Here is a 25,307-nt window from a genome sequence, read left to right on the forward strand (position 1 = left end):
GGACCGATGAATTTAAAGCTGAATTTTGTCTCTTGACTGTCTGTGTGACGTGACGGAGCGCGGCGTGGAGCTGTGGGACGAGTTTCTCTGTGATGTTACATTTTTATGTTTCTCCTCCGCTGGGGCAGGATGTTGTATTTATTTATTTTAAATGGGACGCTTTGTGTCAATGTCCAAAGCCATTTTCTATCTCCAACTATTATGTTAATGAAGCAGCAGTTATGCAGTTAGCATGGTGGGTTTCTTTTCCCTTTTTTTTTTTTTAAATAAAGGCCAATTTTGAACATCCTCTGCTTTGAGTGACTCTAAATACAACAGACAGACTTAAAGGCTGAAAATAAAATAAATATCTAGCATTATTGTGATAATTATCAATGATATTATTTTTTAACTGCAACCCTGTTTATTTATTTATTTATTATTTCAAGTAAATACAAACACATAAAAAGAGAAACATAAATGAAAAGGAGCAGGAAGAAGAATAATCTTATAGTATCTGTTACACGAGACATTAATAAAAACACAATAAAATAAATCATTTAGTCTAGATTATCAGTTTGTTTAATATTTATCATAGGAAAGAGAAATGTTTACTGATGGATTATAACTCAAAATTAAATTAAAAATTATAATTTCAGGTGAAAATAAATCTTTAATTGATAAAATAATTAATTTTGACATAATTATTTTTTTTCTCACAAATGAATAAAGGTTTCTTTGTCTCCCTCTGCTGGCAGAAAGTGTAAGAGCAGTTATATATCAAATAAAACTTCACATAAAAAAAGCAACAAAACTTTAAAATTGAAATTAAAGTGGCTGCAATATGTTTTCTTTAATCTCTGACGACACATTGTGCTCATACTATGTCTTAATATCATATATTTAACACATTTTAATCAAATCTGGATCACAACACACACGTACTGTACATTCACAGGGCAAATACCAGTGGGATTTTCCTCTATAAAAAAACAAAAACAAACTATAATCCCACATAATAAAAGCACTAACCTGAGGCTGCTGCTGTGACTGAACACGTCGGCTCTGCCTCCTTCAGGGAGTCTGACAGTGGAAAACTCGTAAGAGACAAATTCATCAGAAGAAGAAGAAGAAGACATCATTTAGTACTTATGACTCATCACTTTCCTATTTATTCAAGCAGCAGGCCAGTTGGCATCGACACACGGCAACAGCAGATCGCCTCACCTCCATGTTATGGCAACAGCAGCTTGGATTAATGCTTAATCTCGCTTTAGAAAAAGGTCCAAGTCTTGTCTTTCACACAGAGGAACTGTGAAGGTGAGTTAAATATTGTCTTCTCTGACCATGAGGGACGCTCCTGCTCTGCCCTGAGGATCAAGGCACGTTTTGTTCTTTTTCAATTCTTTTTATGAAAGGTCAGAGCACTTCAGAAACACATGAGCATGAGGAGGTTTTTCAGATCACAGCGGGACGAGGACTACAGTCAGATCCAGTATCTGACGGCCAAGTGCACGCGCCTGGCTCACGACAAAGGTAAGGATTCTCTGCCTACATTAGAACACCTAATCTAGTCTCTGTCAGTCATCGTCAACTATTTTTGATCATCTTTCAATAATCAAAACAAAGTTTATCTGATTTTCCAGATATTTCTGGTTTCTTTTCTCCGTAATAACAAAGAAATCATTCAAAGTGAATCATTTTGGTTTTGTGAACAAAACAAGACATTTGAGAACATCATCATTTCCAGGATCAACATTTTTTGACATTTTATGAACCAAATAATGACTCGACTATGAACAATAATTGAGTAATTGCAGACTCAAATTTGCAGTGCTGTTAACGTGCACCTCTTTCAAACACACAGGATCATTTATTGTAGCACAAAACGTCATTAATCCCAAGGAAAATGGAATTTGGTTGCGTTTAATTTGCTACTTCATAATCAAAAAACACAATATTGGCAACAGATAAGATAATTAAACATGAGAATAATTATCTGCTTTTAAAAAAAAAAAGATATGACCCTTGTAAAATTCAGTTATTTCAAGATAAATGTGCTTCACTGATTGATTATTTAATGAAATGCACCAAATGCGCCAACAATTTTTCATCATTTCATAAGTTACAGTGTCATTAAGTCACAAAACTCCCATATTTTGTGATACATTTGCTCATTTAAAGGCACAAATTATATATAAATATAAATATATAATGAGTATAATAAACCAGGTCAAGGTCCCCAAACATCTGTGTTCTGCTGCTGTGTGTGTGTGTGTGTGTGTGTGCAGCCCTTCTCGACAGGGAGTTTCTCTTGTCCAGAGAGCGGGAGAGGAAGCTGCAGAATGACCTCAGCACCGTGACCTCGCGTCTCGTCCACCAGGAGCAGCTGAACATGGAGCTGAGGATGACGCAGGGGCAGCTCACCAGCGTGATCCAGCAGCAACAGGTGACAAACACACAGGCTTACACTTATTTTGTATACCTTGATTCCATTGTTGTGTTGTGATTCCATAAGCAGCTAAAAATTCAGGTGTTGTTATTGTATATTTCCTTATAAAAGTCTTTATTTTGCACCAAAACAACAAAACTGACTCTTATTCCCTTAAAAATACCAGGTTACTGAGACATAAGTGTAGAAATAACAAGACAAAAGGAGTTTAATTCCAAGTTTACCAAGAATCACTACAAGCTTTTTTGGGTAAATTAGAGTCACGTGTCAGGTTCCTATGTTTTTTACTTAAATCAATAATTCAGATAATTCCCAAAACTATAATGAACTCATTTAGCAGCCTTTTGAGAGAAAACGTGTTCCTGATTGGGTGAACCTTGTCCAGCTCAGACTCAGTGTTATGTGATTTAAACTCGTACAGTGGCCGTTCTTTAAAGGAACATAGCCGTGACTAACCAGTGAGCCACCTCTGCTGCAATTACACTAATCACAGCCCAGAACTGGGCTCACAGTCAGTCCGTGCCAGTCCTAACATATTTAAAATGCAGCGGAGGGAGTTTTTGGCAGCAGTGACCAGACTTTACGGTTCCCGGCTGTTTGACACAGGTCACACAGGTGTGAGCAGCTTTTAAACGCAAGCATGATTTGTTTTGTTTATTTATAAATTGTTTTTAATTCTATACCACATAAAATAATTTTTTTCCAGGATTTTCTAGCTGTTAAAAGATGAGGTTGTGAGTGTGTGACTCTCTTCTATTTTCCCTGCGCAGATTTGACGTAGCTTCAGGTTTGGACTTGCCACAACCTTGTTGGCCTGCATGAATAGTTGGGTTTCATTTGTAGATTCTGTACAAGATAAATAAAAGGGATTTGGAACGTTTTACGCCATCAAAACAATAGTTCAGGTTTTTTTTTTTTTTCCCATGTAATTTAAGTTTGTGTCATTTTCGAAACTGCTCACTTTCAGCACAAAAGTCCATTGAGAAAATCAGCAATTTTACATCTCAGCTAACAACAGCAAATATATTGTTATGGTATTTTAAGGTACAAACAGTCTTCAAAAAACAGAACTACCCATTTAAAGTTACAGATTTATCCAAAGAGAAGGGACAATTATAAGGAAATGAGTGAAGTGGGTACATACATTCGAAGAGATCACTTAAATGCATGTACAGTATGTAACGCTGTGTTTTTCCTGCAGGACCTGGTGGTGTCGCTGCAACACCGCGTGGTCCTGCTGGTGGAGGAGAGTTCCTGCGACGCGGAGCTGCTGCGACAGGTCGGTTCAGAGCTGTTCTGTCTCCAGAGCTCCGAGGTCAAGCTGGAGGGCCTGGTGGACGAGCTCAACGCTGAGGCACAGCACAGAGCGGCCGTGGCAGAGAGCCTCCAAGTGGAGCTGCACGCTGAGGCCCAGCATAGGGCGGAGCTGACAGAGGGCCTCCAGGCAGAGCTCCACAGGTAAACCTGCCTGCAAGAGGAGACTCTCACAGGAGTTGGATACAGACAAGTAGAAACCACCAAAACTGATTTTACTGATCATTTTATATAAAATTACAATTTATACAAAAACTATCTGTCTGCTGAAGAATTATTTTAATTATTAAAATAAGTTATGTGATTTTTCAGCTTCTTAAATGTAAATATTTTCTGGCTACAGTTATTACATACTATGTTGCCTAAAACCCACCTAATACCAATGTTTCATAGTTGTTTTTTATTATTTCAAGAACTTAATCTGGAGATTTTATTTCTTCAGCATGTCATGGTACAATATATCACACTGTACATCATAAGGATATCTTTTATTGACAGTGTAAGTGAAACAGAATGCCAAAATGTACAACACGTTGCTGTATACAATAAATTAAAGGTATGTCATAAATATCATTCTGACTTTTCTATATGTATGTATGTACGTATGAATAATGTCTTTGTGTATCTGTGTGTAACAGGAAGACATCGGAGCTGGAGGAGCTGGAGGTCATCAACAAAACTCTGACAGACGAGTTGAAGGATTTAAGTAATGCGCATCAGAAAGAGGTAAAGAAGAAGTGTATATACTCTACATCATAATCTATATGTTCTCTTCACGAGTTGTTTTCCATTTTCCCTGTCTGTGACCCCCTGAAAGCAGATGAACGTTGTATTTACGGTCTCCTGTTGAGCAGAGGCCAGATAAAGCTCCAGAAAAACGTCTCAGAACAAATGAAAAAAAACCCCACAGAACATGTAAATGGCTGCACGTTAAGTTTTATTATGTTCTGTAGCAGAAGAAATGAGACTGGAGCGGTTTATGTTTCTGTCAGTAAGAAGTCGCACTTAAACACACCTTCGCAAATCAACAATATAAAGGTTTCCTGCAGCCAAGCAGTCAATTTTAAAGACTGAATAAAGTCTATTTATGTATTTAAAACTCTGAGATTTTTAGCTAGATACCCAACCCAACTAGCTAGCTGGCTAGATAAATAATTAGCAAGATACCACACTAACAAGCTGACTAGATAGATAATTAGATAGTGAATTAGCTAGATAGTGAACTAGCTAGCTGGCTAGATAAATAATTAGCAAGATACCGCACTAACAAGCTGGCTAGATGGATAATTAGATAGTGAATTAGCTAGATAGTGAACTAGCTAGCTGGCTAGATAGATAATTAGATAGTGAATTAGCTAGATAGTGAACTAGCTAGCTGGCTAGATAAATAATTAGCAAGATACCACACTAACAAGCTGGTTAGATGGATAATTATATAGTGAATTAGCTAAATAGTGAACTAGCTAGCTGGCTAGATAAATAATTAGCAAGATACTGCACTAACAAGCTGGCTAGATAGATAATTAGATAGTGAATTAGCTAAATAGTGAACTAGCTAGCTGGCTAGATAAATAATTAGCAAGATACCACACTAACAAGCTGGCTAGATGGATAATTAGATAGTGAACTATCTAGCTGGCTAGATAAATAATTAGCTAGATACTGCACTAACTACCCGGCTAGTTGGATAATTGGAAAGATAAGTGAGAAATGTCTTCTATGTTTATGACTACTACAACAACAATAACACATATTCAGATTCCTTAAACACAAACACATGTATTGTAACTGTATACAAGACATAGGGAATATGCATTAAATTCAATTTACTAAACAAAAACTAAACATGTGTCACACAAAACTGACAACTTAGGCTAAATAAATTAAATTACAATAAAATAAAATACAATGTATTTCATGCAATGTCATTTTCGTCCAGCAGATGTCAGGATTAAACACTTTCTTTATCTTTTGCTGTTTTGAGTGAACGTACATATCTACAGTAGATGTAAGTGCTGGACTTTTAATAGCTTCTCAGTGAATGAGGAGTATTTCTCTTTGTCACGCTCTCAGCCAACTCCTGCAGAAATAACGCAGCACAGCCTCAGCTTCACCGCCAGCTCCTCCAATCTCCAGTAATGTATTATCACCATACACGCTGTCTCGGTCTAATTTTGGTCAGCGTGGCAGTGTGCCAGTTTCAAAAAAAGAAAAAAAGAATAACAGCCCAACACAGGACTTTGAGTAATTATTTTCATGAAATGTAAAACCTCAAGTTTAAATGTACGTTCCATAGCCACATTTTAAAAACTACAACCACCCTAGAGAACACACTAATTCAGATTTTGCTGGCATTTGGTTCCTGTGTTTGGGTCTGGGCATTAGTGAAACATTACTCAATACCTGTCAGCTGCTTTGTTTTTTTTACAATTCTTTTTTATGTTTGGCTTCAGAGACTTACTCACTCACTGGCCTCTGCTTCAACCAGTCCATCAAACAACCACGTCTACAATTATCTTCTGTTTGAGATCTGCACACGTCCCAGAGAACACTGCAGATTCACAGAGAAAAAAACTTGTGAGAACATTTATTTGTGGTGGATCAAGTCTGTGAATTATTATGGGAGTCAGAGATTAAGTCTGACTTTTCTGGATTTGCTCATCCGTCCAGACGACAGCAGTGAGTGCGAGGGTTGTTTTTCTTCCTCTGATCAGGATTTAACCCCAGAAAGATGCTGAGCACCACGTTACCCTCGTAATTTACTGCTTTTTGTCGTCTAATATTAAAAAAGTTTTTTTTTTTGCAGGTGAGGGCGCTGCAGCAGGAGAACGAAGGAAGCCTGAGGAAACTGCAAGAGATGGCGGAGCAGTTTGAGTGGCTGTGTCAGCAACAGCGCTGCTGGATGTGCTGCGTCAAGAGGTAGGTGTTTGATTACTGATGAATTTACCACAACACAGGAGCACAAAACCTGCTGAAGGAACATTAAAGTACCTAGCAAGTGATAAATATATACTGTTTCTTCCGACTAATCATACTTAAAAAAGTTGCTAAATGTTTAAAAAGTACATTTCAAATCATGGAAAATTCAGCAACTTCCTCTGCTCTGAGACACATATACTAGTTTATATGCTTTAGTGGGGTTCTGTTAGGAAGGCGAATACACTGCTTGGATCCAAATGCACGAGACAGGAGGCACGATGAAGGATTCAAGAGTTTTATATATAGGGAAGAGGGAATCAAGGGCAGGTGCAAGTGATTACTTAAGGATCACCAGGTGAAGTGCATGAGGGGAGATGTGTCAAGACAGATGAAGAAACAACGCGACAGGAAGACATGAGCGTTTACCAAAATAAAAGGGGAAGTGAAAATCAAAACCCACACCAAAAGTGACATGAACTTAACATGACTTTAAACCTAAACTAACACAAGGACTGACTAAGCAAGACAAAAACACTAACAGATCTGTCGATCAAGGATTTCCATGCACCAGTTGGATTTTACAAAACTAAAAATCCCAAACAGTGTGGCCGATGACAGCTGTTGCGCTGTTTGCTTTCATTGGTTCCATTGTTAGGTTGTTTGCTTTTGTTGTTGCTGTCAGTCAAAGTCCAACCACAACCACAAAGTCCTGAGGGAAAAAAGACAAGCGTCTACACGCTACGCACAAAATCACGCCTCTAAAAAATCAGACGATCCCAAACTTCAGAGGTTTGAGGACACCAAAAATGTCCAGATTTGAAGTTTTTGTCCCAATTTTCCAGAAAATATTACTAATTTCAATATTGATTTTTGGGCCATGACTAAAAAGCCCTATCCCATACGTCATTAAAATCTGAAAAACCAAGTGAGAAATGATGTTTTATTGTCTTCACCTCGTAGGTTCAAAGACTCTCTGATGGAGGAGAGAGACGCTCTGCTGCAGCAGGTCAACATGCTGGAAAAGGAAGCTGAGAAACTGAGGACGAGCTCTCATGGCGATGGTCCCAACCAGAGCCTCCGCTGCCCCCTGCAGGACACAGAGCGCTGTGACGGGTAAGAAATAATGAACAAAGCATACGGAAGCAACTCTGTACATGTATATGTTGCACGACTGGCAAGCTAGAAGCTTAATCTTTACCACTTTGTCACTTTAGGAATGAATTTTAGGATGTTTGTGTGACAGTTTTGAAGATGATCCTGCATCCATCAATAATTTGAATATTTTGAATGTCACAGCAGCAACAAAAATGAAAGTGGGTGTGAGGTTCTGCATAAGAGGTTCATAAAATATTAATAACGTACAAATAAATCACACGTGTACGAAGGCCTTTGGGTGACAAAAACACTACCGTTCATAATATTGAGGTTATTAAGGCATTAATTACAACCGACTTTTGAATATTTTATTCATTTTCTCTTGATAGGTATCTCTAAATAATACACACCGGACCTTTAATGTCCCCGTACAACCTTCACCTACGCACAGCCTTCATAATATATTTAACCTGCCTTTTTTTTTTGAAGCAGTTTACCATCATGGGATGTGGATGAAGTGGCTGCGCTGGAGTCTCAGGTGGAGAAGTCAAACTCGCTGTACGAGGAGTTTTTGAACCAGGTATTGCTTTAAATGCGCTCTGTAAAGTCTGGAGAGTTGAAAGTGAACTTTGCACCAGGTTGTGTTTAAATAATCTTCTCCACTGCGGCAGAAAAAGGTGAACGTGTAAACGTCCCTCCGTATTAAAGTGCACCGGTGCAGTCTGAGGAAATCTTTGGACAGGAGACGTGTGCAAACCTCCGGGGCCAAATATTAGAGATTCATTAGCAAGTGTTTAAATTCACCAAAGTTCATCTTGGACGCATGCATCTACGTGGGTGTCTCTGTCAGCTGCAGGCTCTTAGACGAGAAAGCCGATTTTGAAGTACCCATTGGGTTAGTTAAAAGCTCTCTGGCAAGCAAATATGGAACATAACAAATTCAGATCTCCTCAGATCTCTCCTACGTGAATATGGACGGCGATTATTTTCATTATCCAATAATCTGCCTGTTATTGTCCTCATTATTTTGCCTACGAAGTATCAGGAAATTTTCCCAGCAGCTCAAGACGCTCCAACACTAATATGTTCACTGTACTGCGATACCTGACAAAGACAAGCAACAGATCCTCACATTTCAGGGGTCAAAATCAGGAAAATTTGAAGTATATTTGCTGGAAAATTGATTAATTATCAATCAACTTGTCAAAGCTTAGTTGCAGATTTAACGTGAAGGTTCCTGAAAAGAATCTGCTGGGGGAAATTCAAACACTCCTTGGCTGCCGATGGGGTTTAAAAAGGTTCACAGTGGACGCGTCGCGTGTGCGTGCGCGCGTCGCTGCTGTGCTGGCGCTGCGTCTCGCTCGTCTCCCCCGCACCACCAATATGATTCTGACCTCATTTTCTGATTTATCTATGACAGTTGGGAGAGGGAATCTGCACAGCTGCTAAAACACTTTAAAAAAATACAATATTTATGTTTTTATTGTATTCTGATTCAGTTGAGACACTAGAACTACAGTGAGAGGTGTCCGCTTTACCAAATCATGCTGGTAGAATGTCAATATGTTTTGATTAGTAGGGTTTTTGTTTTATAAATCACGCGCTGACAGGTAACATAAGTACTTAGGGTGGGTAAATACCATTATCAACAAATCTTGTCTCTGTCTGTTTTTGCTGGGAACCACGGCTGTAAAAAAAAAATCCATGAATCGAACAATAAAGTGAGAAGTACAGTCTTTCAAGAGAAAAGTACTCAACTCAAAGTACTCATGTACTGTAGCTTATTATTTGTGTTTTTTATAATTCCCTGCCATCTCGTTCCACGGTCAGGTCAAAGGTTCAGATTTGTGCCGTTGATACTTTGCGTTTGGTCAAACTCATATTTTTAAAGCTTTGGCACATACTTAACAGAACACATTATTTTTTTCTAGAGAAGATCCTCTCACCGGGTTCATCCCCTCAAAGCCTTTGGACCGGGGACAAGTACAAATCTCAGGGGTGAAATTCAAATTCAAAACACAAAGATATTCATCTGAGGACAACTGCCAGCCCCCTGTGGACTTGCAGCGCTGCCAGAAAATCCATAAAACTGATACTTCATGGGTACTGGAGTCTAATCAGTGTTTTGTTGAGTTTTTTTGTCTGAGTTAGAGGCTTTTTTAGAAACTTTTGATTGCAAAATCCATTTTTGCAATCAAAGAGGAACCCCGCAATGTTTGACAAAAAGCTAGTTTCTCCTTCAGAAATCCTGACACGGTCTCAAAAGCTTCATCATCGTCGTCGTCCTCGAGTATTTTCTAAAAGGAAGCACCCAAAAAGGTGTTTGCTGGCTGCCTCGGGGAATTTCTTAAAAGCTCCCCATGTCTTCAGAGTGACATGTTCAGTGTTTTTCAAGAAGAAGCCTGACAGATGGAACATAATGCTAATACGTGTGTGTGTGTGTGTGTGTGTGAACGGCTGCCAGTCCCCAGTGGAGCTGTTGTGCTGCCAGAGCCTTCAGAGATCACCGATCGCTTCTATGCACCGGAGTCACATCAGGCCTTTTCAGTTTCCCCCCCGTCTGTCGGCTGCACATGGCGTCTTCCCAAACCGTCCACGTCCTCGTCCAAAGCAGCAGAGAGATGACTAATAATGACTGGAGGGAAGTGATTGCCAGTAGCCTCTGTGCTACATTCCCCTCACCTCTCACGGGCTCTGCATTGCATTTCTCGGGATAATTATTCTGATTGAGTGCAGATGATGCTGGGAGTGTGTTTTTTTTTCTTTTTTCTTTTTCTTCTCAGTCCCTGCAGAGCTGAGAGAGGGAGGGAATTTAGCTGGAGGAGCGGGGACTGCCGGAGACGTAAAGGAAACAGCTATGATAAAACACATTACTAGCTCTGACATGATTTATGCGAACAGCGAATTCGCAGCCTGTAGATAGAAGAAGTAATGTGACACAAGAACGGGGAGAAAACCACAACTGCTGCCTGAAGCGATTGATATAAGAAACATTGATCTGCTGGTTAAAATGAAACTTTGAAACTTCAGACGTACTGGCTGTCAGCTGCGAGTGCGTCGCTGCTTTAAGGTTGCGTCATACTTTCCATGTTTGCATTCTGCAAGCATTGCATTGTATGTCCTGCGTTATTCTGTCTTCTTTGTTGCCGCGTACTGGCCGCGTGAGTCTTCACAACAAGCTGGAGAAGCGGAGACAATGGCGGCCAAAATTCACAGCCTGCTTTTGCTAGATTTCCACACTTATCAACCCATAGTTTTAAAGCTCCTTACGTGCATTCACTTGTATTGGAAGGAGGTGGTTTAAGAAAGAAGAATAAGCGGAGATTTTATCCGTAAGTAAAGACATGCCATTTTTACCCGTTCTCACTGCGTATCCCTTCTTGAGACGTATTGACTTTGGTCATCTTTACTTACAGTTTATTTTTTTTGTACTCAGGCAGCGACTCCAATCAATGGATACCAGAAACCTCCATGAGGACAGAAGCCTGGAGCCTGGACTCATCTGCGTTTTCTCTTCCCACCTTCTGCAAACCAGAAGATAATGACTGGATGTCTGCGTGTGTGGTTAGCTATGTAGAATGTTTCCCAGTCATTGTGTGAAAAAAAACAAAAAACAGAAAATCTTGGAAAAACCGACCCGTGAAACCATACATTTTGTTTGTCTTCCACAATTGTTTGGCTGTCACGAAAAACATCTTCCTCGTGATATATGACTGGATTAAACACTGTGGTCGCTGCTGTCCTCCTTTTCCCCCCCGTGACACATGCACATCACATGTGCCCAAAGTTGCCTGGTCACATTTTTCCAGTAATTGTCTATTGTTCAAACCTTGTAATCAACACCACTAATAGGAGCAGAAGCACCTGAGAATGTTCTGGGTTTTTTTTTGTTGTGTTGCCAGCGACTCCTCGCAGGGGAACCAGCAGCTGGTGCGCAGAGGAAACGAGAAACGTGTTTTTTTTTTTGACCAACATAAAGCTCGACTGATTGTTTCCCCATTGAGGGCTCGCTACGCGTTGACTCGGAAGATCAGAGCATTCACTTATGCACCAGCTTGTCCTCATCTAAGGTGGTGATACTGGTTCCTACGCTAATGATGACGACTCGCAAGCTCCGTCGTATGCGGAACATTTGCTAAACACGTGTCGCAAAGGCAACAACAGTTTACCGCCAAGGCAAATGTTTGGGCCAAGAAGGATGCATTCACTCACGTGACGCACCCCTCAGTGATGAGCAAGTTTGGGGCGGTGTAGCATCCACCAGTGGGTTTGTGAGGAACCAACAAGAAAGCAGAGAAGTTTGCTAGGGAGTTGATAAAAGCTAATCTGACAATCAAGCCATCCACGCACCCAACAGCCCATGTATTTGGAGGTTGTGAACAAGAGCGGTCCCAGCTGATGTTGAGCAGGATTTAGGAGGGTCCACCCAGGATACTAAACCAGTAAAGCCCTTATTCCACCTATGGTCCCAGCTAGCCTCGCCTCGGCGCGGCACGGTTTAGGTTGGTTTTCCAATACAAAAATAGTCTGGGGGCGGAGTCATCACCGCACAGCTGCATGAAACTGCCGCGACTTCGTTTTACAAGTGACGCAAACGCACACAAATATGTGACTAGTGACTTGTAAAGCAGTTGTTTTCAGTGTAACTGAATCATTAGAACCAACAATCTTGGAACCTTACCAGATAGTACCAGGTACTATGCTAGTGGAAACGCAACTTAACCGCGCGGTGCCGTGCCGAGGCGAGTACAGCCGGTGACATTGATGTTAGGTGGTAAATGTAGAGTAACAATCAGAGAAAACACATCAAAGATATTCAACACCAAGCTAAAAACCAAGGGTTAAACACTTTGTCACCCATATTTACATACTGGATCCAAAAGACCGGATAAATCTGATCGTGGAGAGTCTGATCCTGCAATCACATACCAGGTTTCTTTGGACAGAGACTTAATAATCATTAGGTAGATTCTTACCAAAAGTTAAATGGGAACATAGCTACCCGTCTCAAGAAATTCGGATAAATAAATTCTGGTAGAAGCATGTGCTGCATATTCATACGTCAGAGATAGAGGCCCCGTGTGTTTGCAAATGACTATTTTCTTGTGAAAAGAAAGCATTTATTAAACATTTACAAACATCAAGAGAAACATTCCTCTTTCTAATCTCACAAAACAAATTCTGACATGTTGCTGTTGGAGGATCACAACTTCAACGGAAAAGGGGAAAAAACACGGTCACGTCTTATTCTCTCCCCGCGGAGACGAGACGAGAATCCAGCTGAGTTAAGAGTTGTTTACTCCCGTGTCCTCCGTATATACCGCTGTTTGGTTTCATCAGATTGATTACTATGGATGTTTTGGGCTTTTTTCTGTCTCTCTCTCTCTCTCGCAGAGGAAGAGGCGAACCTTCTCAGCCACATGCTAATGCAAAACAGAGCGAGATGATGTGGTTTTTCCCTCCGACACTGTTTGGATGGGTATGTAAATGTTTGACAGTGGCGTGAGTAAACACACACGAGGGTTAGGTGTCGGGGTTTTGAGAGGACCTTGTTTGTGTGACTGATAAATGGCCGGCTGAGCTGTGCGATATCACAGCGCTGATATCTGCATGTAAACACACTGACGTCACATCATCATCCCCTCAGAAAACAGAAAACAGAATGTACAAGCATGAATGTGCAACGTGCTAAAGAGTGCTAAAAGTAGAGTTTTTCTAGTTCCTTTAGGTTCATCTTGAGTTCTATAGTGCCAATGCAGTTTCGGAGTAGATATTTTTACGTCACTACCGTAAAACTCCATCCATCTATTTTATACCACTTCACCCTCATCCTGAACACAATCCGTGGAGCCATGTCCATGCTGGTTGGCATCCATTGGCGGGGTTGGACATATAGTGCTGTGACGCAATTTGACCCAAAACTTTAGGATACCCGGTCCTGCAAAACTGATTTTCCACGAATAGACTACCGTCTAGTGGAGACAGCCCCCCAATCTCCCCGTAACAAGACATTTAATCATCAAAATGACACCAAAGGTGTGAAATTAGGTTGAAAATCCAGGATACTTCTACTTTTAAGCACTATGTAAAGTGGAAGTGTGTAACTGGACGTGCGTAGTGGTGATGAAACCCAACCTAAACCCATCAGATTCTGTCAGGATTCCAGCGTCCGTGGGTCACGTATGCACATTGAAAACTCAACTACTACACTTATCTGGTGGTTACTTGCATTATTTGATCAAATTCACTTAAAACCACTTGTTTATCAGGAACCGAGTTCAAAAACTCACATATCTCAAAAGTGTCCACATTAAACTCGTAGGCAAGTGTTTTTTTGTAATAAGATTGGACAGTTGATTCAATTTAAGTGGTAACCATTAAAAGTGAAGTTAAAACTCTCACTCTGCAGGAGCCCTGTTTGTGTTGAACAGGTTTCTTCTCTTTGGCATGAGATTTCATGGTTAAAATCAGGCCCATAGAGCGCTTTTGTTGCTCTTGAGGAGCTGACAGCGGAACATCTCAAACGTTCTTGCAGGTACAAAATACGAAACAGAAGCCAGAGCAAAACAAACACCATTATAATTACTCACATCACGAGTATTGGCCAGACTGACAGAAGAAAAGACAGCCCGGGGAAAGGGCTTTCTTTGGAAGTAAAACCAGAGAGCCACCTCCAGCTGGACCTTCCAACCTACGCTCTGCCACTGTAGCACTTGGCCCATTACTCTCCGTGTTTATTGCCGCGTTCAAGTACAACTTGTGAACTTGTCACGGTGATATGTGAAGTAATGAGCAGGACACCCTGAACTGCATACACTTAAGAATAACTTAAGGTTGTGACTCTTACGGGAAAGTGTTCAAATGTTCATCCCGTGAACACGATAACCCCTTTGAACGCAGCGTACTGTATTTATATTGGCCTTCGCGGTCCTCAAACGCAACCGGCAGAGCAGCTTCCGAAACAGACGCCCAACAACAACACACAGAGAAGCAGTGTGCTGTCAAGTTCTCTGCTATTTATCCGCATCGTTATATCTTGTAAAGCTAAATCCTTTGTCTGTAAAACTCTTCTTCAACATACAATGCTGCTGCTATTACCACGAACGTGCTCACCAGTGCGTCACCCCGCGTTGGCTCATAGCCTTCCTCCAGTATGGATTCAAGAAGAGATTGATGACCGTTGTAACACCGAGTGAGAGGCTGCGTCTTTGTTTTGCTGTCCACATGACAGCCAATGCGAGGGTTGGGTGTATTTGGCTGGCCTTCGCTATTTCAGGCAGCGTTTATGGGTTTGGACTCGGGTTTAGATTTAGGTAAATGTTGTGGTTTAGCCTGTAGAGCTGGAAGGAAAATGGTTTGAGGTTAGCGCATGAATGTGTAGACAATAAAGGCCTTACCGACTGCAGCGAATGCAAATGTGTTTATGGCTCTATGTGTATGTCTTCTTGCGTGACAGAGGCAAGATGTTGACACACCACTGACCCTTGGTTGGCATATGGTGGCGGCTTATTTTACAGCCCATGGGGTGACTGAAGGGTGACTCTGAGTGTGTGTGTGTGTGTGTGTGTGGCAGCCCCAGACGGTTGCCGAAACCATTCGGACCATTGAGTGCACAGGTGAAGCTCAGCGACAAGGTCGTTCCAGCTTTGGCCGACTTGGAGGAAAAGCCTCCCTTTACTGTCGTACGACGCCTACTTTCAATGGTCTGGTAGACAGATGTGTTTTATGTTGAGAAATATACTTTCCACTCCACACAGTGTTTACACTGGCAGGCCATTTTGACTGATATTATGGTGGCTGTATTTCTTTGTTATTGCACTGTCAATATCGCCGGTGTGCTTGCTAAATTTTGATTAATTGCTTTTTAAAAGTAGATTTCTAGGGTGACCTGCTGACCAGGTGAGTGCTGTAACCTTAATTCGATTTTCAGTTGCTTTTTTGCGAGCTCATTCTTGATCTCATGTTGTGTTCAAAGACTACATTCAAATACATAAATGGTGAAAAAGAGGGTGAAGGTTGAACATGTATGGGCCGAAATAGCCAAATCCAGATGAAGGGCTATCCTTGTAGGGAGTAGTTTGACATTTTGGTATTATGCTCAGTCTCATTAATGGCTTTACAGTAAACAAGGAGCTAGAGCCAGCAGGTGATTCACTTAGCTCAGCATAAGGTCTGGGAACATGGGGAAACACTTAGTTTTGGCCGGCTGGCAACTTGAAAATGAGGCTTTTCGCTCCACCACAAAACCACAACTTGCTGTTTTTACATTTCAGTTTCTGTTGTGTATTAACTAAACAAAATGAATCTCTTCATTAAGTAGTTGCTTGCTGGCGAAGTCAGTTATTGTCATAAGTTATGATAGTCATGTAAACTGGGACAGGGTTTGTTATACAACTACACACACACACCCAGTGCAGTTTATGGGACTCTGGTGGACTCCAGGTGGCTGAAAGTTTGCATTTTTCAGGGGAAATTAGGCTGAAATAAGCATGTGAACGCTGCTCGGTGACTGGTTTAAGTGTTTGCTGAAGATGCATCGTCTGGTATCCAAAGGTGAAGCTGCAGGAGAGGACAACCTGTGTGCATATTTTACCACTTGAGTCGGTCTGTCCCTGCTGTGCTGCTGGACAGCGAAGACAAAGTGTCTGCTGTTAATGTTCCAACAGAACAATTAGCTTGGAGGGATTTGTATCTTAAACACTCTTATGCACACGCAGAGTGCTTTAAAGTTTAAGCATAGACTGCATATACAGTATATATGGAAAGTGAAGCCACTGTTGAAGAACCTGAAACCTGAATGCAAAATAAAGTTGGGTGGCCTCATGTCAGGTGGTAAATCACTGTCACGTCAATTTGTATTGTTGGGAAGGAAAGGATCTTTTTTATTGTCATCATACAACCCAAATGACGTGGTCAGATGAAGGGTTGATCCGCCACAATGGACCAACCTGACCGAATGTGTCTAACATTCATACATATTATGATGGTGGGAGGAAATAAAGGCCTGGAGGAAACCCAGAACATGCAAACTCTACACTGAAAGGTCCCAGACTGGGAATGGAACCCATATCCCTTGATATATTGGGATCCAGTTGATGGAGATTACTATTGCAACAACACATCATCAGTAGGGTAAAACGAACTTTGTCTTATGCCAGCTCAGGTTCCCCTTTTACCACGACCAGTGCTAACCACTAATCCACCGTGCTGAAACCTGTATGCAAAATAAAGTTGGGTGGCCTCATGTTAAGTGGTGTGCGTCTTTGCCGCATCAAATGCATTGTTGAGTTGAAATATCCAAATTTTGGCGCACAAGTTTGAATAATGTGACTTGGTGTCATGAGATCCAATCAGGGACATGAACAACGGCTCCAAATCCTAATGTTGCTCTCGAAATGGAGGGTGTGTGGTCACTCGTAGCTCAACGAAACTTCTACTACTACCACGTCAAATCTGAGTAGCTAAACGGGCATTTGATGGTTCAAAGAAAACAGCTGCAACTTCTTCTTTTCTCTTCCTGCGAAAGTACAGGGGCTTCCGGAGATTGCATTGTACGCAACAGGCACTTTGCGACGAGTTGTGTCTCTGTTTGTGTGAACACACACTTAGTAAACACTTCCCTGAGGACTTCATGGTCTCAGGCACTAGCACAAAATAGCTTGACGTCCATTTTGTTATTATGGTCCCATTTCGAGTCAAATAAACAGAGTATGCTTCAAATATCGGAACCTGCTGGTCTTCTCCACCCTTGTAAATATGTTCTCTGCTGGTTTAAAAAAAAAACCCCAGGACAGCGTTAGCCAAATTGTGAAGCCTGTGTCTAGTTGACGTCACAGTGGCGTGTTTAGCATCACTGCTGCTACTGGCTGCTGTCGTTAGCTGCCAAGACCTGCCAGACGTGAATCAAGGTGGTGTGCGGGGAAAACAGGGAAGCAATATGTGTGTCTCATCAAAGCACTTATTTGTACGGTTTCCAACAAGCTGCTTTATTTAAGTATATTAGCTTTAACAGGTTCTACCCTAAAGCTACACAAGTATCTTTTAGCTTAAACGCAAATCCTCTGGATCCTTTCAGCAGCGAGGACTCATCAGCTAATCACCAACAGGTGGTTGGTTTACCTGTAATCAGAGGCGTCCTCGCTGAAATCCCGTGTCCCACCGCGCTCACATTTGAAAGGTTTGAGCTCAACAAAAATAATTATGCGTTGGATTTGTGGGTGTGTGAACTTGTCTTGCACACAGATCCCTGAAAAATGTAATGTTTCAATCATTTTGAATCGTTTGAAATGAGGTGGTGCTGCTGGCACCAATTTGGTATACAAGGTGCACCAGGTTGTAAACATTTCCTCCTCACATTTTGGCAGAAACATCTGCAACCCATTTTCTCACAGACCTGAAATACCTTTTGTGTGCCAGGGCAGGATCGTTCTTCCTTTTTTCTCCCCTCTTTCGTTCCATTTGAATCCTACACTTTTTTCCCTTTATTTTTTGCATCCAGCCATTCTTCTGGCACCTTTCTAGACAAGAAGCGAGAGGCCTGCGAAGGATCCCTGGAAGGAGGTCAAAGGGTTTTTGTCAGACACCAGTGGAGAAGGAGGGATGTCTCGGCGTGCTTTCCCCTCGGCCTGGCCGTGCAAGCGGCAGTTGAGCTACTACTTCCTGGTTCCTGGTGCGTGTATATCATGTTGTGTCGGAGAAATATTGTCAGGACAGTCTTCCTCTGCATGTGAAGCCACGATGAAGAGCTGCGGCGGAAAAAACTCCCACGCTCGAATGTGACATGAAGCAGAAAAATGGAGAAACGTCCAGAAACAAACAACTCAGCTGCCTCACATTTATTCTCATAATACGAGGCAGGTTGGCCAATTTCACCTTGAATTTATTGAACGCTACATGGCCAGCATTCACTCGAGCGGTGTGGTTACGTACATACGAAATCCCACAGTAATCATTAAAAGGAGATTGCTGGGTTTTGTTTTGTTTTTTTCAATTTCACCTTGAAGAAATGATCACATTTGAATGCCAATGTCTACTGTCTGCTATCTGGTGATCAATTCTGTTGATTTTGACTTTTGTAATGAACTAAATCTCCTTTGACGTTAGCTTAGTTGTTGTTTTAACAGACTGAGGGGTCAACTGAGGGGTCAAAAGATTGGGTTATTACTGCAGATAGTGAGAGTTTTTGTCTTGGACTCAGACACACGCATTTACACAGTTTTGTCTCGGTGTCAGACTTGGGATTTGTGTGAAGACCACAACTGATTTATGTGCAATAAAAGAAAAAAAAACAACATTATTGCAATTGGATGGAAAATCTTTATCGAGAGATTTATAATTGTTCCGTTTTCAGTGAAGTTTAGCAGTGCACTGCTATTATTGTAGAAATTTAAAGTTTCCTGGTGTTCTGTAAAATAATTCATTTAAAAAGGTGCAGCGATTTCGGTCTTGGTCTCAGTCCGTACAGTGTTAAATACAGAGTTTCACATTTTAAACCTAAGCTTTTAAAGACAGTTTTAATACCACATTTCATGGTCAAACAGGCTGTGAAAGATACCAATAAAACCGGGGCCAAGAATAATGTACATGAACTTCTGGACACATTTATCACATTTTTGTCCACTTATCCAAACAGTAAATAACAGTAATTCCTACTAATATCAGAGAAACAGCCTGAAGAGACGGCAGACACTGGGTGGATAAACTGTATTTGTTTAAGGAAGGAAGAATTGGGATTGGGATTTTCCAGTTTTTGCTCAAATTTCAAGCAAAGACACTTTATATGAGCGATCCCTGACTGCATCAGGCTATAAAAACACTGAGGGTCTTTGTAAATGAAATTTAAGACTTTGTAAAACCTTTAGAGACTTTTTTATACGTAAACTGAAACCAACACTTAGTGTTAGTAACCTGATTAATCCTTTTTTAATGGATTATGAGAACATATTCTAACATGATCATGATCTGCTATATGCCGATAATCCCACCACTTACCTATAATATCAATATCTGTCAAAGCACAAGTGAATAAGTAGATAAATATATTTATGAACGTTGTATTTAAAGGTTCACGATGTAAGAATATGTGATATCTAATGGTTCAGATGTGCTGTAACCATGTTATCACTGGTAGAGTGCGCCAAAGCACCCAAATGGTGCATCTAACATGTGTATTTAGAGGTTAAAATGCTTAAGAATTGGTTCAAGATTGACAAACCATCAGTTCAAAACCAAGACTCTTCATTTACGATCACATCCGACACAAATTCTCATTTAAAAAGCTGGAAACAGCAGGTGTTCTCCTCTCAGAAGGTGTTGTTTTTAAATCATGCGGCGCCTGTGAGCTATTTCAGGCAGTCAACCTGAGCTGCATGTCCACGCCGATAAGACACGCCTCACAAACGCTCCGCTCTCAATCTGCAAGATGTTCCTGTCAATGCCACATGCTCCGCACTGGTGTTGCTGCTCGCACGTTAAGCCCCGCCTCCACCTGCAGACTCCAAGTTGGAGCCTGGACGCTAAAACCAAAGCATTTCTATACTGACGCAATACACATTTAAATCATCAGTTCTCTCTTCAAGGCTCCTCAAGCACTTTGATGTCTCACATGATTTGAAATTCAAGGACTTTTCCTTTTGAATTCCCTCAAATTCAAGGACCGAATGTTGACCCTAACCCAGCTTAAGATGGGATGGCAACTTGTAAAAGCATCTTCGTCCATGATGGCGTCCACTTTTATTGATTAACAGCACTTCTGCTTCTGGACAAGCGATGGTCCTTGGGATATTGATCAAAGTCAGTCTTTGAGACAGAGATCATTGAATTGTCATTTCCGTTGTCGTTTGCTCGCTTCTTGCTTAACGTTACTCGCTCATTGGCGGAGAGAGAGACAGTGTCTACAACACGGCTAGCAATTATGACTCACATCAAGCAATGCAGGGCATGATTCAGTAGGTGGCGTCGTCACAAACATTTACCTAAATATCAACTTCACTTCTTCCTCTGCCCAAAATTCAAGCACTTTCAATGACCCCTGTCTATTTCAAGGGCCTTGAATTTTTATTTTTCAAATTCCCAAACTTTCAAGGATTTCAAGGACCTGTGGGAACCCTGTAAAACATGAAATGTTGCTCCGATCTCCTTCCTTCTTTATGTGGGACAGGTGGGTTGGCGCCCTAAAGCCTCCATGGGGTAATTTATTACATTTCTGCCAATAAAGCATTTTAAACGTTACACAATGAACTATTACACGTTTTCACAATGTATTCCAGACGTCAACGTCTCACAAACTGTCGGTGACCTTTAACTTCCCCCGACATACACTACAATTTAAACTCTTAACAAGCAATCAAGGCTAATAGAGCAGGCGTTTGATTTCTATAGGGAACTCCACTCAGTCAGAAGTGTGTGTTCTTCATCATATTTGACATCTACTCCACACAGTCAAACAAAAAAATGTTTCTGTCATGAGCGCAACGGCCACCGGAGGTCCCTCTTGCACCAGGATTGCCGGCACCCATTTTTGGCAAAAGCATCAACTCAAATGTGTCTTCAATTAGAGAGCTGCAGTCAACACCGTCCTCTGACTTGGAATGTCAGTGGAGTTGGAGATAACCTGTGCGGCTTTCTTAAAAACCATCGGCGAGGCGTGGGGAAAGAACGAGGACGTCCTGCCCACATTTGTTGAGCAGATTGCAGACGTTCAGATAACAAAAGAAAAACTTTTCACTCCTTATGTGACTCATGTTGGCACCACTCGGTTTTCTCCACTCCTGCATGTCGAGTTTTCTTCTGGCAGAAGCTGCGTATCAAGCAGAGCAGCCCTGTAATGAGGGGAAAGATGAGAGGATGAACCCGGTGCACAGGTGAAGATTCTTAAACAACAGGGGTGTGTGTAGATGAAACACACAAATGTCACGCTCCCACAGGCGGCCGCTTTGAAAGTGGTCACGGATGTTTGTGTCCTGATATCCAATAGCCATAAGTATGATAAATGTAAAGCCAGCAGACAAAAAGACAAGAATTCAATGTTTCCTGTGGAATCTTGGGACAATAAATCTCTCCTGACTAATAAAATAATCGCAGGATTCAGGATAAACCCGATATCGCGACCCAGTCAGAAACGAAAGACAGTCTTTCCTCAAACTGAGACTTTCATTCCTCTCGCTCTTGTCGAGGTAAACTCTAAACCTGGAGTTCTCCGGTGCATATTTTCCAACAATAATAAAAGCGAGTTTTTTGGACATATTTGTGGAAACAGCATATAAACCCCAGGAACTCTCTGCAGGCAGGCATTTCCAGTGAGGTGCCGTAAATGTCTGCTGTGAAATATGGATTGGAGCAGATCTTTATTCTACGGCCTACGAAACAATGATACAAGGTGTGTTTTTTTTTGTCTTTTTCCCCCCTCTGTTTCCAGTGAATCGCTCAAGTCATCCCTCTATTTACAACGTCTGGGTGGGAGCACCACAGGGCCCTGTTATAGGCCCAGTTTTGGGGATTTAGGTAACAATTTTCACAAATGTACACTGATAATTTGAAATCATCAAAGGTCCAATGTGTTTTATTGGCAGAACTTATTATATCTTTGTTTTGTTATATGTTATTTAGACCGATGATTCTCAAAGTCTGGGTCGGGACCCACAGATGGGTCACACAAGATTATTTTTTGGTCCCCAAAAAAATGTGCAGAATTTTGCCAAACCTTTTAGTTAAGATCTACACTATGTGTATTTGTTTTAAATAACATGCAGATATGAAGTTTCTTGGAAACGAGTCTTTTACCATGTAAAATGATATCAGGTGTTGCAGATTTGGCTTTAAATTAGTCACTTTAGTCACTACATGATGCACAAATTTGCTTTATACTGCAAAGTGGGTCACATTAGTTTTCCATCCATAAAAAAAATGGTTCCCCATATGGAAAGTTTGGCAAACACGGCAGTAGACTATGGCCTTGCTTTATGGAGACGGTCATCTTGTGTTGACATGTTTCTAGACGTGTGTTTTGAAGAGGAAGATTATTATGTGAACAATGAAAACAATATAACTGAAGCATAAACCAACATAGAAGATGGAGGAAGTGTCATAAAGAGTTGTGAAACCTTGTGAGTATTTAAATAATTTCTGGTATGGGAGGGCCACCGTAGTTCCTGGACACAGAAAGTTCTATTGCAATCTGCGGTCTCGCCATTAGAGGTCACTCATTCCGACACAATAGACCTTCACGTCTAATCCAATCAGACACATTATATAAAAAAACCTTTCTTACAACTACAGCTGCTCATGTAAAATGATGGAGCTACAACTAGCCTGAAACAAGCAGCTCAAAATAACTGAAAAAATACAATGGGTTAAGAGAACGCTAGGCCAGAAAAAAAAGGGTAGGTCTCATATTACTGACTTAAAAATACTTGCCAGCTGTTTCAGTGGAACACTTGGCAAATCACAGGTGTTAATAATAAAATTAATGACGGCTGAGTGCCATTAAGCTTCCTCGGTTTCAGGGCGTGTGCTCGCTCAGTGTCTGAAATGAACACAGCCATCGTTAATGTGATCAGTAACACCTGTTCTTATCCCGCTGAACGTTGCCACGATGGCTGTCGCGCCTGCACGGTATTTGCTGTCGTAGCTAAAGAATATCCTGCTTATCATTTATTTAACTCCAGGAATTTAGAAAATGTGCATCACGCTGCATCGAAGAATTCCTGAAACAAATGTTTACTGACATAAATCAAGTGGGAAATGGGCTGATTTTCTCATAGATGTACATATAAATCTGTAGAGTTGCCCTTCAGACACTTCCACATTGGCTCCATTTACAGTTCCATAATGTGATCACACAGCTTGCTTCTGTTGTACCTTTGCACTCGCACAGTCGATTCTCGCAGCTGTAAACCTATCTCCATGCTTTTGACAAATGAGATGGCGGCTTTGGGTTCCAGCAACGTTTTTCTTTCCGCTTCATGTAACTTTGAAAGTGGCCGATTTTTGTTTCATCAGTCTATAAAACTCTATTCCACAACTCTACCAGGACTATTTTTCACATATATATGTTGTGTTTCAGAGGTTTACCAGGCAGAGGTTTTGCATCTGGTGGTTTTGAGCCTTCTCTCGATCGTTGACAAGAAATCCTGTCTGCCCTGGATCCAGGAGAACATTCTTGATTTGCTATGTAGTCATTACAGAATTGTTTTCCTCTCATTCACAAGACTTGGTTCTCCTCAGTTGACCAGAACACTGTAGCCAGCGTGCCCAACTCTTAAATTTGGTAAACCGACTTGTTGATATCTCCGTCTTTATTACCGTCTTTAAAATGACCTTCCCGAACAACTACACTGCATTTTGAAATGTATTTTCTGAGCAAAATTAGCTTATTTACTCTTATTTTCCCCCATAAAAACACATGGTTTTACATCTTGATCTAAACCACCCTTCTCCTTTTTTTCCTGGTGAGAATATCGCTGCAAATCACCGTCAACGCGTCAGGAACAAACACAGACTTGGAGAACGTACGTTCCTGACAGAATGTGCCAGTTTGGTTGTGTGGGAACATGATGTGTGGGAGATAATGGTTCTTCACATGGACGGTCACGTACTCCCTTCCTTCCTCATAGTGCCAAACCAATCCAACAAAATCAAAATGGTAAGTCTGGGTTTTCGCCCTGAGATCCTCCTCTTTCTGTGCGCTGACACGACACACAGCTGATTACTGCTCTGTTTACAGTAAATGTGCAATTTCTCCCACACAGTCCACTCTCGATTGACGTAAGCCGACTCAAATTAAAGCTGGGACTCTGCTCTTTTATGTGATGTTCATTCATTTTATTTCCTGAATGAATTTGGTGAAGGTCAGAGGACAAGAGGGAAGAAAGAAGAAATAAAATAACATGTTTTGATTTCTGGGGGGAAATTTAATTCCAGTTCAAACAGATAAACACAGAGGACGATAAACAGCAGATGTTCTACTGGTATAATTTTACACATCTGCTGATAAAGAGAGAGACGTGCTGGGACTCTGATATGGATACATATCAGTTTATATGCAACACATTCACTCAGTCACTCAGTAACACGGTAACCAGCTCCTCAGTAATGAGGTTCTGCCTCATATGAACCAGGTTTTGGTCTCCATGAGGACTACTGGTCCCGACAAGGTCAGTGTTTTTGCCGGAAATATGTCCAACTCTGGAGTTCCACACTGACTTTATGACTGTTTGCAATGACAAACTCGGCGAGAGGAGCTCCAGTGAAACAAAGCTCCACTCGCGCTGCTGTAGCATGAAATAGGTCACAACCATTGGAAGAATGGGATTAGTGGAAAACGTCAGATGAGGACACTGTCCCCAGGACAGACTGTGTTTGTGTTAACACACAGGTTTCCATGACTTCAGAGGACATTACATTCATTTCCTGGAGACTCACTCTAACCTTTTACCTAACACTGTAAAAAATGTCCGCAGATTTTACAGTGACAAACTGTCAAACCATGACAGCAAAAGACCGTAAACTTAAAAAGAGTTTATTACAGTTTTTGTAACAGTGAAATACT

General features: G+C 41.2%; 1 protein-coding gene and 1 long non-coding RNA gene across 2 annotated transcripts; both read left to right on the plus strand.

Annotated features, from left to right (window-relative positions):
- Positions 1 to 1,076: 1,076 nt before the first annotated feature.
- Positions 1,077 to 7,781, plus strand: LOC131473012 (NF-kappa-B essential modulator). Its single transcript, XM_058650531.1, has 7 exons — positions 1,077 to 1,299; positions 1,398 to 1,515; positions 2,271 to 2,428; positions 3,633 to 3,889; positions 4,384 to 4,471; positions 6,552 to 6,664; positions 7,625 to 7,781. Exons 2-7 carry the CDS (start codon positions 1,419 to 1,421, stop codon positions 7,779 to 7,781), a joined length of 870 nt encoding a protein of 289 aa, XP_058506514.1. The 5' UTR covers positions 1,077 to 1,299; positions 1,398 to 1,418.
- A 469-nt stretch (positions 7,782 to 8,250) lies between these two features.
- Positions 8,251 to 11,380, plus strand: LOC131472202 (uncharacterized). Its single transcript, XR_009242074.1, has 2 exons — positions 8,251 to 8,339; positions 11,196 to 11,380. It is a non-coding gene; the product is annotated as an uncharacterized LOC131472202 (long non-coding RNA).
- The last annotated feature ends 13,927 nt before the right edge of the window (positions 11,381 to 25,307 follow it).

This window comes from Solea solea, chromosome 14, assembly GCF_958295425.1.
Source record: "Solea solea chromosome 14, fSolSol10.1, whole genome shotgun sequence".
Lineage (NCBI taxonomy): Eukaryota > Metazoa > Chordata > Actinopteri > Pleuronectiformes > Soleidae > Solea > Solea solea.

What these genes read in the sequence shown, in the direction of transcription:
- LOC131473012 (XM_058650531.1), top strand. Translation starts at nt 1,419, where the DNA reads ATGAGCATGAGGAGGTTTTTCAGATCACAGCGGGACGAGGACTACAGT. An exon ending in CTCCAGGCAGAGCTCCACAG is followed by an intron (nt 3,890 to 4,383) that starts GTAAACCTGCCT and finishes TGTGTGTAACAG; the next exon opens with GAAGACATCGGAGCTGGAGG. An exon ending in TGGATGTGCTGCGTCAAGAG is followed by an intron (nt 6,665 to 7,624) that starts GTAGGTGTTTGA and finishes TTCACCTCGTAG; the next exon opens with GTTCAAAGACTCTCTGATGG.